The sequence below is a fragment of the Rhipicephalus sanguineus genome, chromosome 10 (assembly GCF_013339695.2).
Source record: "Rhipicephalus sanguineus isolate Rsan-2018 chromosome 10, BIME_Rsan_1.4, whole genome shotgun sequence".
Lineage (NCBI taxonomy): Eukaryota > Metazoa > Arthropoda > Arachnida > Ixodida > Ixodidae > Rhipicephalus > Rhipicephalus sanguineus.
This window is the reverse complement of record NC_051185.1, coordinates 146,099,245-146,114,651: the sequence shown is the minus strand read 5'-3', so window position 1 is coordinate 146,114,651 and position 15,407 is coordinate 146,099,245. Positions and strand designations below refer to the sequence as shown.

General features: G+C 46.2%; 1 protein-coding gene and 1 long non-coding RNA gene across 4 annotated transcripts in view; one reads left to right on the top strand and one right to left on the bottom strand.

Annotated features, from left to right (window-relative positions):
- LOC119372552 (protein NEDD1) overlaps window positions 1–15,407 on the bottom strand; it is a 74,971-nt gene that overhangs the window by 37,600 nt on the left and 21,964 nt on the right. For all 3 annotated transcript variants that reach the window (XM_037643034.1, XM_037643035.2, XM_037643036.1), the window contains exon 7: window positions 2,227–2,335. In XM_037643034.1, the coding sequence (XP_037498962.1) occupies window positions 2,227–2,335 (109 nt within the window). The remainder of the gene's footprint in view (window positions 1–2,226; window positions 2,336–15,407) is intronic.
- Window positions 6,974–7,465, top strand: LOC125760154 (uncharacterized). Its single transcript, XR_007417797.1, has 3 exons — window positions 6,974–7,139; window positions 7,218–7,265; window positions 7,360–7,465. It is a non-coding gene; the product is annotated as an uncharacterized LOC125760154 (long non-coding RNA).

The window sequence follows — 15,407 nt, the reverse complement described above, 5'->3', positions numbered from 1 at the left end:
GCTTGCGAAAGCAAAGCCTTCGAGATTGGCATTCACTTCTGCCATCGCGTTGGCGTAGACTCATCATCATCGTTATTTGTCGGAGAACGGGAGGAGTTCGAGGTGGTTGGAGCTCGCATGGTCGTACGTGCGGTCCGCGGTCGGACTCGCCGCGCCAGTCGTGATTGCGTGTGCTTAGTTCTTTCATGCCTACAGCTGTTGGTGTTAAAAAAATCACATACGTTGATTACATTTCTGTGGATAAGTCCGTCCTAAGCTCCGCGTTTCTATCCATCGACTAGATCGCGGCTGAGCGCGCCAATTTTCGTGCTGCTCGTAAGAATTGAAATAAAATTCTGTACCACTAAATATTTTGCCGTTTTTCCTGTTTTTTGGCTCTTACGTTTCCCGTCTCTTACGTTTATTTCCTACGGTCCCTTCAAAAACGTATCAGCGGGGTTCTACTGTAAGCGGGTTATGCCGGAAATAACAAAGAAAATGTGACAAACAAGAGCATTTAATGAGGGGAACATGATAAACAAGAGCACTTAATGAGGGGGAAGTTGCTTACACTTTTCACTTTTTAGCTGGTAGAAAACCGTAAGCAGTCAGCTTCGACTGCTTACTGGCCATCTTATTGACATCTTTTTGCAAAGCGTCCAACTGCTGCGCGTGGCCGAGCGGAAGGTTTTTAGCAAACACAAAATCGTGCAGGGAGTCGATCATTTGCGACGCCGCTTCCTGATGCGACACAACCTGCATGGGTTTCCGGTTCCTCCTCGTCGTCACTGCTGTCGTCTTCCGCGCCGGTGACTGCAGCAATGATCGCCTTGTCAGTGAGGTCCTCATTTGTTGCTACTGCGTTGTCGGCGTGCAAAAACTCCTCAAATCCCGACGCGTCTCCATCACCACCATTCACCGACGACCAAAGTTCGGTCATTTCTGCGTATTGCCGTTCGCTTCCTCTTCACTGGGGTGTCGCTTTCTGGAGGACGGTCTGCCATCGTTGTGCGCGCAACGATGTCCGCGCGTACAGGGACAGGAGGATCGAGGCGACAGTGACCACAGAACAGGAACAGTGACAACAGCCAACAAAAACGACGCTGGTAAGCACCAGAGTGCCAGAGTCGGGAGTAGGAACACGTGCAAACGGTGGAGCTGGAGACTGGCCAAATTAGCGAAGAATAGGGGAGGCCGGCACAGTGCACACAGTGCTGCTGCTGCGGCGGCTTAGGCGCCCCGGTGCTTTTTCTACAGGCGGCGCACCCTCAGAATGGACTGCCCCACTGCCCGTAGAGACACCCATCCGGTCCTCCTCCCCCTCCTCCGCGTCGCCGCGGCAGGCGAAAGCAGCGGTGTCATGCGAGCCTCTTCGGCGTGCACTCGCCGCGTGCGAGGCCAAGTGCGCTGTCGCCTGGCCGCCGCGCGTATGCTCTCATGCCCTTTTGCGTAATAGGCGGGGTTGGGGTGGCATTGTCGCAGCGTTTTGCATTTTTGTTTCGTTCAGGGTTGGTTCCAGTGCCCACATTTAATTGTTATAACCGATATTGCATCATGACAGCATTGTTATAAGCGGTTTATTTTGCCATAGAATACAATGAAAAGCTGACGGTGCCGCGGCTGTCCATTGTTATATCCGATATATTGTTAAAACCGCTATTGTTATAAGTGGACTCGACTTAATAATAATAATAATAATAATAATTGTTGGGATTTAACGTCCTAAAACCACGATTTGATTATGAGAGACGCCGTAGTGGAGGGCTCCGGAAATTTTGACCATCTGGTATTCTTGAACGTGCACCTAAATCTAACAAGCATTTTCGCCTCTATCGAAAATGCAGCCGCCGCGGATATGAACAAAAGTTATGTTATGTTGAACATTCGTGACAGAAATCCCAGCTTAACAGATTCACTCGTGAGTGTTCAACATACCATAACTTTTGTTCAAATGGGTTTAAAACATCCATTCTTGTTTTCTTGCACTCAGTTCTCATCCCAGGTCATTATTATGTGCTTATTTACTTTGTAACTCTCAGTTTTCAAAAAATCTTGCTCCCAAAAAAGCGTATAAAATGCCTGATATTTTGATAACTACATAAGATATTAGAAAAATAATTGCATATTTAAAATCTGCACACAAATATACATAAACTCAGTGAGCATAATTGAACAGCAGTTGAAAGTGAACACGAGAAATTCCCTCTTTGTAAAACTTTAACAATGCGGCAAATGGGTGGCACTCACCAGGGCCCAAGGAAAACCGGATGGGAAGACTTGTGTCGCACTGAGGCTGACGAGGAGTGGAGGCTGCTTCCTTCATGCTGACAGCACAGGCATTCACAAATGTCATCATCTGCGTAAAAAACAACACTCTGTTTATGGCCTTCCATGCTGTGGCATCTACAGCTGGTACATTGACAAATGTCCCCTGCCTTTTGTAGGTAACAAGGATGCGTCATTCGCCAATCATCAACTTATCGATGGGTCGTTGCACTGTGTGAAGTAGTAGAAAATTGACACATTCTATCTTCACTTCCACCAGCAGCAGGCAGTGCTGCAAAGGCCAGATAGACTTCTCTGTTAGCTCAAATTTGCAACAAAAAAATAGTGTGGCACATAGAAAGGATACCGATACTGTATTGCACATAATATGCATCCCCAAGTGCAACCCATGGAAAAATTTTAAAAAGGCCCTCACATATTGCCCACCTATTTCAAACAGGAAAACTAATTTTACACCTTGATATAGATCACCCAAGTAGATATGCGAGAATATTGCAAAAACCTTAGTTTCACCGAGTTTCAGTCACAAGTGTCACTCCACCATCCTCACTGTGTTTCAACTGTTGCTCTCACTGCCACCTTTCCTGCATCACCGTGAAGCATTGTCGTGAAGCCATGTCATACACTGAAATTTGTGCATGACTCGCAACCCAACTAAATAAGCTCCGACTGAATTTTCTGTAATGCTGGTCTGGGTTACAAGCAAGAAAAAAATACATGCACCATTAATGCTGAAAGATGTACTAGCTGGATTTGACATGAATACATTTCATCAGCGAGATACAGACAGGGATGAATGAAGATGCACACAGGACACTTGCTTGACCTCAACAGAAATTTTATTGGTAACACGACATAAGATGTGATAACATCTACAAAACACACATGTAAACTGACTGCAGCGTCATCATCAGCCTGTCTACGCCCACTGCAGGGCAAAGGCCTCTCCCATGTTCCGCCAATCAACCCGGTCCTGTGCTTTCTGCTGCCACGTTATACCTGCAAACTTATTAATCTCATCTACCCACCTAATTTTTTGTCTCCCCCTCACGCGTTTGCCATCCCTTGGAATCCAGTCAGTTACCCTTAATGACCACCGGTTATCCTGCCGACGTGCTACGTGGCCGGCCCATATCCATTTATTCTTCTTAATTTCAACTATGATATCCTTAACCCCCGTTTGTTCCCTGACCCACTCTGCTCTCTTCCTGTCTCTTAAGGTTACACCTATCATTTTCCTTTCCATCGCTCGCTGCGTCGTCCTCAATTTAAGTTGAACCCTCTTTGTAAGTCTCCAGGTTTCTGCTCCGTAGGTAAGTACCGGTAAGATGCAGCTGTTATATACCTTCCTCTTGAGAGGTAGTGGTAGACTACCATTCATGATTTGATAATGCTTGCCGAATGAGCCCCATCCCATCCTAATTCTTCTAGTTATTTCACTCTCATGGTTCGGCTCCGCGGTTACTACCTGTCCTAAGTAGACGTACTCCTTTACAACTTCCAGCGTCTCGCCACCTATCGCAAAGCGCTGTTCTCTGCCAAGCTTGAAAAGCTACGAGTGCCAAGCTATGCCTAGCGCATGCAGCCTTGCGATAGCCTTAACTCTTTTTATGTGTGAGTGATTGAGTGTACACTCATACGCATGTCTGTATCCCTGTGTATGTGCAAGGCTTTGATAATCTCTCGCCGACCCCGGTCAAAGCCCCGTTCTCACACACAAGCAGCATTAAATGCTGGGGCACACCTACACCGCTTACGATGGTCAGCCAATCCCCTCCAACCAGACCCCGCTGCTCGATGCTCCCTGGGCCTGTCATTTTAAACACCACCCTGTCTTTCCTGCGTAGCATTTGTCATAAGACAACGGGATGCTGTAAACAATGCCTTTATTACAGGAAACAAACCTGGTAGCAGTGTGTCTTTTTAGCACACTAGCCTTTTTTTTTTCTTATTCACAGCTGGGTACAATTGCATCATCTTGCCAGGTGCAATGGAGAGCATATAAACCCCACATATTTTGCCCACATTTTTCAAGCAATGTGCGAGACAGCGATGTGCAAGACAGCTCCGGCCTTCACCCGTTGAAGAGCGAGTACAAGTGTTTACTTCACTGAGAAGGCTTTCCGCAACAGAATCCACCAGTTCACGAGAGAACCCCGCATCTGTCAGACGCGCCCCTTGCACTTGCACGCTTTCAGCTACCCTGTGCTGGCATGACTTCTGAAGGAAACTGTGCAGACAGTTTATCGCTATACCATGTTTGACCACCTTTGAGTGCACCATGTATGCAACATGCATAATTTTAACGAGGACCAACAGAGAATCAAGCCATTATTATCAAGCTGTTAGACAACCAAGGGACATTTTTAAAGCAGATTTAGGAGCAGAAGAAATGCTACTTCGGAGTAGCTGTTGGTGTTTTAGGAGCAGATGGCAAAATATATGTCATAAAACTCCTGGAGTAAAACGCACCACCAAAGCGTGTAATAAAAATATTTATTACGAAAGGTATTTCACAGACAACAATCAGCACGAACTGTGAGAAACGAACAATTAAAAAAGATGGTTATTGAATATGCCACGAAATTACGTGTATATTTAAAATACCAGTAATTGTGACAGAAGTGATATCAAACCGGTAAAGCTGAGTACCACATTATAGAAATAACCACAGTCACACATGAGTGTTGCGAAAATAGCAGTTGATAATAGGCATGAGATCAACGCATTCTCAATCATTTTCACCAAAATTGAATGCACACCAAGTTGAAAAAGAAGATTATGGCAGCTTTGCACTAGTGATGCCAGGCCTGAGGGTAGAGTGCAGCTGGGTGGCCTTGTTTCTCTTTATTTTTGTCTTCCTTACTTCTCTTTCTCTGCTTATTGTATCTCTTTTTGCTTTATCTACTTCTTTCTCACTCTTTCTACCTTTAATTCTCTTTCTTCCATTTCTTCCCTCTCTTTAATTTTGTTTGTTTCGCTTTATTTCTGTCTTTCTCTCCATTTTTTATTCTTTATTTCTATCTCTTTCTCTGCTTTTCTTTCTCTTTATTTCTTCGTATTTCATTGTTATTTTGTCATTGTAACACGACATTAACTTTTAACAACTGTAACCACTCCAGCCTTGGTAACCAAAAGGTTGCTGGCAGTACTGAATAAATTTTTTTTAATTTTTAAAATTTCTCTCTGTCTTGCTATCTCTTTTTCGTGTCTGCTTCTTCTATCTCTTTCTCTCTCTAAGTCTTTCTCTGTCTCTATATCTTTTGATGTTGTTATCCCCTTTATTTCTCCATATCTTTTTTTCTTCCTCTTTCTTTCTATCCCTTTCCTTGCCTCTCTTTCTATTCTTTATCCCCTTACTTTCTCTATTTCTCATGTGTTTTTGTTTTACAGTCGCACCTGTTGTACACAGTAGTGAGGCTTGCCCAATTCCTGTGGCGCATACCCACTTGAGGAGTCTTCTGGTGACACCGCACAAACTACGGCGAGTTCCAACATGTTCGCTGTTAAAAACAGCTAAATAAGCTATAGACGATTTTCCACAGCAGCGCATGGGCACTGCCATGTTTGATCACGTGATCGTAACTGGCCTTCCCCCAGCGATTTGTCCCAGCCAACGCAATGAATGCATTGGGCCAGTGAAGCGGCCGTGGCCGTACCACACGAGCTGGTTGCAGCAGGGTGTAAGCAAGTCACATGCTTGTGCCATGCCACAATGATAAGCGTTATGTTTAATCTACTTCATATTTATGGTATATGCCTTTACCGTATTTACTCGAATCTAACGCGCACCTTTTCTTCGGTAAAATGAGTCCAAAAATTGCATGCGCGTTAGAATCGAGTACAGAAAAAAAAAAAAAGAAATTCGGTTATCATACTGCCATCGGCATTTCAATATGGCCGCCTCCTGCGCGCCTCGGCCGTTGTTTCAGTTCGTATATAGTATATAGTTCGTACGTGTGCTGAGGAGCTCGTCATCCCGTTCTGCGTTCGCATTGACGGCATGGAAGTGCCGACTCCCCAGACAACACACTACATACCAGGGACTTCCCAAAAAAGTCCAAACGTCCCACATCCCAACAAGGTGGTTTTTAGGATGTCCTTTAGACATGTGCATAGGGATCATTCCTAAAACATCCCTTGTAGGATCTGATTGGGACTTCAAGTTAGCGGTGAAATAAGCTACGTACGTGTTGAAAATTGGCGATCCTAAACAATCGGAAACAGCAACTCCGCCGGAGAGCATGGTTGGTGCGCGTGCACAATTGCATATCTACATGCACATGAAAAACAATATATCCGCGTTTTTTGTGAAAGTGTTCGTTTGGTTTTTTTTTTGTTTCTTGTTAAATGTCGCGCCGTAACGAGGACGAGGGATCGATTGCTGTCTGCGTGAGCAAGTGTTGCACTTGGTAAAGGCGGTACAGTAGCACGGCGCACGTACTCGCGCCACGCACGCCGTGCTTTTCGTGAAAGTGAAAGATCAGAGAACGGCGGCCGCACCGCACAAGCGGTGGTGTGGTGGTGTCGTATTTATAAAAACACCGACATATTAACTTTAGAAGAATTGAATGAAATATTGTTATTTTATTGTTTTCTTTCTTAGGTTTAATACGCAATTGTTCTTTAATTGCGCTTACTGCGAGCCAACACCTGCTCAAATAGTGGACGATTTGCTGCGAGCACTGCGCAGACATCGCCATCGCCATCATGGCGCCCGGCGTGTTTGGAGTTCGGATAGATCAGACTCTTCGTTGGCCTCGTTTTTAGGTGTTTGATCCGTGACGTTTCGTCGAAAAATCACAAGCGCGCATGCCGTAGGTGTTTGCCTGGTTGCAAGATCTTGCCGATTTCAACGTTTTTCCACCTCTTCGGTAAGTACTTGACATGCCTGGATTACTGCAATCAGCACGTTCTTAGCACTTTCTTCTTTGGCTCCCCACCGCGCGCAGGTTGGCGTACGCTGAACTGGACCCTCGCAGCAAGAATGGCACGTGGGAGTAAGTTTTATTTGTGACGCGATTTGGTTTATCTTCCGCAGAAACTGTTAAGCTCACAATGCTGATATGTTGTTGTTGTCGGCCACGTGTGTAGATTGACACCGCGATCGTGGAACACATGGCTGATCTGCCTCGATAACTGCAAGCCGGCGCGTGCGTAGTGCCGTGGAGAACGATCAGCAGTCCTGGACGACAAAGAAAAAAAAACTTCAAAGGTTTGTTGTAGATGTTTTCCACGGCAACTGACATAAACGTAAAAAAAAATTGGAATGGTCAAATGCATCTGTCAAGTTTAACCATTTGTAGTGGGCTGTGGACATGAATTAAGCATTGCTGCACACAAGACTGGCTTGCCCTCAGTTTATGCCCAGTACCAAATTTTTTGCTCTCATTATGACACCATTTGTAAGAAAAGCCAGAACTTATGTTCAAAACAGCGCATATTCTTGCTATTCTTTTATTCAGTTGCACGTGTGAGTCCTGCTGCTGGCCATCAGTTAGCCGGTTATCAGAAGAAAAGGGCACAGCCCAGTTTTGTACTGGTATATACCGTATCGTTTGTGATTATGATCATGATTTTTGTCTTACTGAAACAACAAACTGAAAAATGTATGTTGGTGTTTCTGCTACATCTCTATGAAGCAGCAGAACCTGTTGCTCAGTCACTTGGTGCATATTAGCAACTGGCACCTTGTCTGGCTTCCCGATACCTCCGCCTTTTTTTCAGTGCATGTTGTTTTCATCCTTTACCAGCAGTCAAGTAGTTTCACACAACCGAAATGACCAACTAGCCCACTCTTTTTGTCAAGTAGGTTTTACTTCCAAACAAATGTAGCACATTTGTGATATGCACTGTTGCTCAATGATATTCTTTTTGCATGTGCTAGCTGTGTACACATATTACATGACCTTTTTTCTTTTTTTTCAGCTGCTTCTAGTAGTGGTGCCCCTGGTGCGCACCTTTACCCCAAATGTCTGCACCTTTGCCTACCGGTAATGACATAGCATGTGCTCAGCTTCCTGGACATAGGCATGCAGGTTACGAGACGGAAAACGTGCAGCTTAGACTTCATGCTTGTAAATGCGAAAGTCGTAACCGACATAATTAGAGTAAGCTAAAAGGAGAAATTTCTGCTTATGAGCAAGTAATTATGAAGCAGGTTTTACTCCTCTTAAACTAGCAGACATGCAACAACACAGTTGTGCTATGTTTGTTTTGTGCGCCACTTTCATGCATATTTGTGCTTGCAGTGGATATGCGTATACATGAAGGATTTGTTTTTTTTTCCTCAGCTGCCTCTGCGAACCCCGCTCCTGGACAACAGCTGGGAGGCTCTGTGTTTAAACGCGTGCACCTTGGACGTAATGCTCGTAAATACCAATTCCTTTGTCATTCCTGGCATGAATTTCGTTGGTAAAGCAATAAGTAAAATTGTGCATTGTTGTTTACAAGCACTTCAGTATGAACCAGGCTTAAAGGAGAAGGAACCGACAACTGGCCAGAACTTGTGATTAGATCCTGTCAGAAATGAAAAGACCGCGCTATATACTGACATATTCCAGCATCCTTTTCGGGCTGTGAGTAGGATTTATATCTCTAAATTGTGTTTAAAAGTAACAAAAAAAAGGCATGTTGTGCAACCTATCGCAAGAGCCTTGAAGCTAGATTGCGGAGTTGATCCCTTTGCTGTACAAAGTCACGTAGTCTGATACCGTCATGTGTGCCATTATTGGTCCTAAAAATATTAGTATGTATATTACTATCCATCCCCGCTCTATTCTGTGCTGCTTATGAGGTAAAAGGAGTTGCATGGTGACAAGTAACGGCGCTGCCTTCGCGGTAGCCAGTGGACCATGTCGAGCCGCAGCGCATGCGCGCGAGTACACACACACGCAGTAAACCGCCGCGCTCGAACACGAACCGCTGTCACGCTCACTGTTTGCATCATGTCTTGTCACGTGTGTATACGACTTCATATCCGTCGCAGATAGAAAAATTCGAATTACAAATGTTTCACGGCATTTTCCACATCACCATTCCTTGATTATACACTCTGACTGGTAAGCTTTCTGTCGCGTTAAAGAAAATAGGTACCATAAAAGTTGGTTGTCGGTCCCTTTAACCTCTTAACACACACACAGGACAAAATAGGCATGCTATATCCCCGTTGTGCACCATCTTTGTGCGTTTGTGTGTGCAGTATGGACATGTACATTAAGGCTTTGTTTTTGTTCTCAGCTGCCTCTGCGAGCCCTGCTGTTGGACGCCAGCTGGAATGCTCTGCGTTTGAAAGCGTGCACCACAGAGGTCATGCTCATAAATACAGAGTTCTCATGATTCTAGTGTTGACAAAGCAATAAGTAAAAGCAGGCACTTGTGCATCTGGAATGAGGTTTAGTCTCAGGAGACATAAGACAATATAGTCATGCTATGTTCCTGTTGTTCACCATTTTCATGCATGTTGTGTGCAGTACGTATACATACATGCAGGCTTTGTTTTTGTTGTCCTCAGCTGCCTCTGCAAGCCCTTTTGCTGGACGCCATGGAAGGCCCTCCACTCGAAAGTGTGCACCTTAGACTACACGCTCATCAATACCAAGTTCTCTGTCCTTCTCGGCATGATTGTAGTACCATATAATAGTGAGGCAATAAATCATTTTTGCTGGTCACTTGATGTTCCATGCATTTTGCTTGGTTTCTGAACACATGACTTGGTTTTAAGTTATCTAGTTATCTATGTGAAAAAAAAAAAAGTGGGTTGGTTGGACGAGGAATATGCTTTCCTGGAGAGGCAACTGGCTCTCTCAGGTAGGCGGTGGTCGAGCGCGATGAAGCAAGTTAACATGTTATGGGAGCAGATGTCCCACCCTTTTGAAATAATCCTGCAGTAAAAAGTGGCCACATGTCCCAATAACATCCCACACGCATGCAGTTTTGGGACATCCCAAAAAGGTCTTTTTTTGTATCACTTGGGATGTTTTTCCACCTTGTGTGGCACGTCTTTTGGATGTCCCGAACTCCAAAAAGGGATGTCATTTGGATGTCCCTAGGATGCCTTTGCGTTGTCTGGGTCCAAATACTCGACGAGTGCACCACGATGCCGCATTTAAAAGAAAAGTTGCCGTATTTACTCGCATAATTTGTGCACTTTTTTTCGCGAATTTGAAGCTCCAAAAAGGGGGTGCGCAAATTACGCGGAGATTTCGCGAGCACATCTGAAATAACGCACAATATATAGTCTTAACACGCGCGATATAGTACATTAAAGAAGAAAATTAATTATAGCGCAAACGAAGGGTTTTTAACATAATTAGGACGTACTTTAACCAGCCAGATTCGGTAATGCACGATCTAGTCAGAATCACTGGTTGAGAAGTCCGACTGAGAATCATCATCGCGGCCGCTGTCACCGCCCTCCCAAAGCGCGTCGTCCTTGGTTCCGTCGAGTGCGTTGAGGCGTCCTCTTGAAGCTCTTCGCGACAATGCTGGGAGTAACGAGGTGCCACGGCACGGCGATACCGGTGGGCCTAAGCTCTCGCACATATTTGAAAAGGTATTCTTCAACGGCAAGAAACTTTCCATGCTTCGGTTCTTGGAACGGTCTCCTTCCTGGTCTTGTATTAAAAAGCGAACTCTTCTGCGGCACGGTTCCCGTTTCCTTAGGCAAATTCTATAACAGTGAGCTTGAATTTTGCCGAATAGTTATTGTAGCCCAGCGCAAGAGAACAGCAAAAACGCAACTGGCTGATCGCGAAACCTAAACTTCCGAAATCAACGAAGGCTGCGTCGCAGCGCGAACGCAGAGGAGGAGGGTCAGCGAGGGGAAATGTTGGCGCGACTGGCCCTCGCACGCCTCCGATGCAGAAAGTAGTCCGTGCCGTGTCACGTGCATGCATTCTCGTGGCGGGAGAACGCTAGAACAGTTCCGACAACCCGTGAACAGGTTTGGATGTTCAGGTACGGTTGGTACTGTCTCAGTGGTTTCCGGAGAATAGAACAAAGTAATTGGAAGAAGGGACTTCGCACTCACAGCCTGTCTTGTGTATGACTGCACTCGCCTGCTCGGTGAGGGCCGCGGGGCGTGGCCGTTCAAAGTTTCCCCGTGCGCCCGCCGGCGAGCTGGATCGAGCGGGGCGGGGAGCGCAAAATATGCGAGTAAATATCTTTTCTTTTTTAGCAAAGCTGGCTAAATATTAGGGGTGCGCAAATTATGCGGGTAAATACGGTATTACATGTGCAGAGACGGACGAAAATCAGGCCACATCGCGGCCGCACGGAGTTCCCGAAATACGCGGGCGAGACTGGAGAAAACAGAAGCAGAAGATTCTTTACAGCAAAGCTTCACGAAAAGGTTTCAGTGGACCAAAGCAGGGCCGGTTTTTTCGAAATTGAAGAGTTTTACAAAATCGAACGCTGGGACAGCCAGCGTGAACGTAAACAAACGCTACCGCCGTGGCAGCAAACGAAACTTTGCGCCGCGTGCGCTTTGGTTTTTCTGCATTGCCCGCTTGAAAATATGTGGCTAGCTTTGCTGAAGTGATATTCTCGAGCATACGGATTTGGGATACGATCACGTATGTTTGCAAAATCGTGCGCAACTCGCCCCGTCCGCGAACAAAACAGCCAGCTGGCACACGGCACCACGATAGCGATGCAAGGTGAGCTACCGCGCCGCTAACGGCTTAACCAGCTCACGTCTGCTTAGTACGTGCAACAGTCGCTGCACAACACGACGCGAAAATCTCACGAAAGTGATCGTGTCCCCAAAAGAGCTCGAGGATCTATCGCGTACTACGTCGCACACACGCGTTGACCAGCTTGCGTTTTGTCATAACTTGAGACATGCGGCAGTATGGGTACCACGAGTGCGCGTTATATCTAAAATAAACGTTCATGTGACGTGTCTTCGACTCGTTTTGGCAGATGTTGCCTGAGCCTCTTTTCCAGTCCAAGTGGTACTCAAAAAATCTCATGTACTAGCTCAGCTTTTATTTGAGCTACTAGGTGATAACCGCGTACATACTGCATGGAATTATTACTAAGAGATGGAAAAAGACAAAGCCGACGATGAAATAAGCAACAAAAATTCATCTTCGTTTTTTCACATCGACGCCCGTAGATCGAAGTACGCTCGCACGCCGTTCGCGACCAACGAGCATCACACACAAAAAAATTGTCGCGATCGCTTTTATTCGATCAGTGCATTGTATCAACATCGCAGACCTAGTTGAAATAGTTAAGTTCTGACGGGGTTCACGCACGCAAACATGTGACGGAGCGAAATACCTAGTTCGATCACAATCGTCTCAGCTAAATGCACATAAAGCACACACGACGCCACAATCGAATACTACTACGAAAAAATTAACTCGAAAGGGGTCTCCATGCGTTCGCACGAACGTGTACATAACTTTTGGGACATGTGTATGACGCAGGAACGAGACAGTTCGCCGCGTTGTTCACGGAAGGAAACTTCACGAGACACATAAGAAAAGCAATAAACATTAGCTCCAAATGCTCGCCGCCACTCGTAATCGCGCCATCTTGCACGGCGGAACGGCGCCGAGCGGCCCGAGCGTAGGACAAGCAAAGGTGTAGTCCGCAAGCGCCCGCATTGCAATCCGTCGAGTCCTCACAAAGATGGCGGCAAGCGCGTATCGTCTCTTTTCGGCGTCTGCTAGCCTGAAACATTCCAGAGAGCTTCCACGACTAAATTGTTCTGGAAGCTTCTGGCGACCCTCGGGCTCCCCGCGGGTCGCCAGAACCGTCCAACCCGAGAAAAACGAACGCCAACCGGAAGTGCACCGCGGGGGGGGCAGGCCTCGGAAAGTCTCAAGTTCCAGCCAACACCGAAGGGGGGCGAAAAAATCGACCCCGTCACAGCTAAAAAAAAACCATAGTGGCTCCGTTCAAATCTGCCCTCGGCAACGCCAAAAAATCCGCCAGAGGCGCCGTAATAAAAGCAATATTTAAGAGAAATACAGCTATCATTTCCGCATAAAAGTGCTTTTTCTTGCGTAACTGAAAGTAATGTTTGAATGAGGAGTAAATTTGTTGTTCAGTGATTGAAAACATGGACTGCCACGTGACTTCTACCCCGAATTCCTCAATTCAAATGCTTTGGCGGGAGATTTTCGGTCCCGGTGGCACGTACGGCCACGACTTCGTAAGCTGCGGTGCAAACTTTGTAAGCCGTGGTCCAATGCTTATGGTGTTCGCCTGCTGACCCGAAAGTCGTGACTGAATCCCATCTGAGGAGACCGCATTTAAATAAAGGCGAAAATCTGCAGGTCAGGTACACACTGAAGATCTCCAGGTGGTCGAAATTGCCGGAGCCCTCAACTGCGGTGTCCTTATAATGACATCGTGGTTTTGGAACGTAAAACCCTAGAAATTATTACTTTACTTTGTTAGCTGCAACACTGAAGTGTGAGCAGCATTGTAGGGCGACATGAGTTTAAGTGTTATTGAAGCGTAGGTTGAAGTGGTGTTTGCTGGCGAATATTAGCCCGTATGAGAGGGAGTGACGTTCGCTGTAAATGGCATTAAATTTGCCGAGCGACAGGCGTATAAGTTTCTGAGGCCTTGCGCGCCAAAACAAGGCCGCCGTAGTGGAGGGCTCCCAAAATTTCAACCATAATGGGTTTTTTACCTTGCACTAGCGCATGCACACGTGTCTCGAACGTTTCAGGCTTAGTAGTGTGGTAAACTCTAGGTAGAGTTGGGTCGGTCAACAGGGCAGCTCTTGGCTGAGCCCCACAACAACGCTGTCGTCTTCATCCAATCGGTGTAATTTCGTCGCCCGTGCCAGAGCGACATTAACCCATACCCGTGACCAAATCGAAATGGCAAACGGGTTCTGCTACACGTAGAAATCTGCAAAAACGTCTCTGGTGGTCGGCAACACCCGGCTGTCCCTCCCCCACGATCAATTAGCACCTGAATGCAGCTTGCTTCACTTCATTAGGGGTAATTTTGTATGTTTAATGACTGGCACGTATGTATGCCATGTTAGGGAAGATGAAATGTAGCCTAATGTGGGTTATGTCTTGACACGAATGATGGAATAATTAAATATAACCGTGGTTAATAAACTTCGCCATGTGTTCTTGAATATTACGAAAGTCTGCGTGCAGTTTTTATTTTTGAGGTTAAGGGGTGTGACAGTGGTGTGTCCATGTACAGCGGACGTTTCGCTAGGTAGAGGTACAGCGGCAGCCATGAATTGGCATATTTGCCAATGTGACCGCCTTCGAATTCTGGGCATCGCCATGGCAACGCTGGATACCTCTGCCTTGTCGCTCACCGCTGACGGCCGGCGCGCGGTAACGAGCAAGCGGACCGTCGCTATGACCAGTGACGAAGCGCAAAAAGTGTGCCGCTGCGCCTCGGGTGCCGCAGATAACGCGCAGAATATGCGCAGTTATCGTCCGATGGTTGGCAGCTGGTTTGCTGCTCTCCGTTTTCTTGCGAATTCTATCGTTAATGTTGTCTAAAATACGCACGAAAGTTTTTTAATTCACCGATGTCATCAACTTGCAATTATGGTGGACGGTCACTGTGCTGCTGTATGGTGCGCAGGAGCTCTGATACCGGCGAAGGCATCAGTTTCCACAGGTTCCCCGACGATGGCAGGTACACATACTTTCAAGCTCAGCGTTTTTCTTTCTGCTTTGTGACCTTGTTAACATATCACACTTCGCTGTTCTCGCTTTTGAGTTGTATGCTAACACGCGTGGACAAATCTGCGTGTGTTTCCCGAGTATTTTCGAATTTCTGTTTGTGTTAACGAGCGCGGGTCATTTTTTTTCTACTAAGCGGCTCAGCGTTGTGTGACAGGCTTGCTGAAGTGATGATATTTCCCTTAGCTATCCCACTCCTTCTTGATCTGTTTGTCATGTGGATAGAATGCGGTGAGAATAGCCTTTCGACATGACCATTCCCTTCAGAAGTTATGAGAGCATAGGTTGCTTATTCACGCATTCCGAAAGTGGCGCATCTAGTAGGATTTCCCACAGCACCTCTTGCAGATGTTGCACTGATGTGTCTATCAGCTGTGGTTTTCTCCTTTGTGCACTGGAACGGAGACCACCACACATGCTTAGTCAAAAAGTGTGCAAATTTTATTGCCGCGTGAGCGA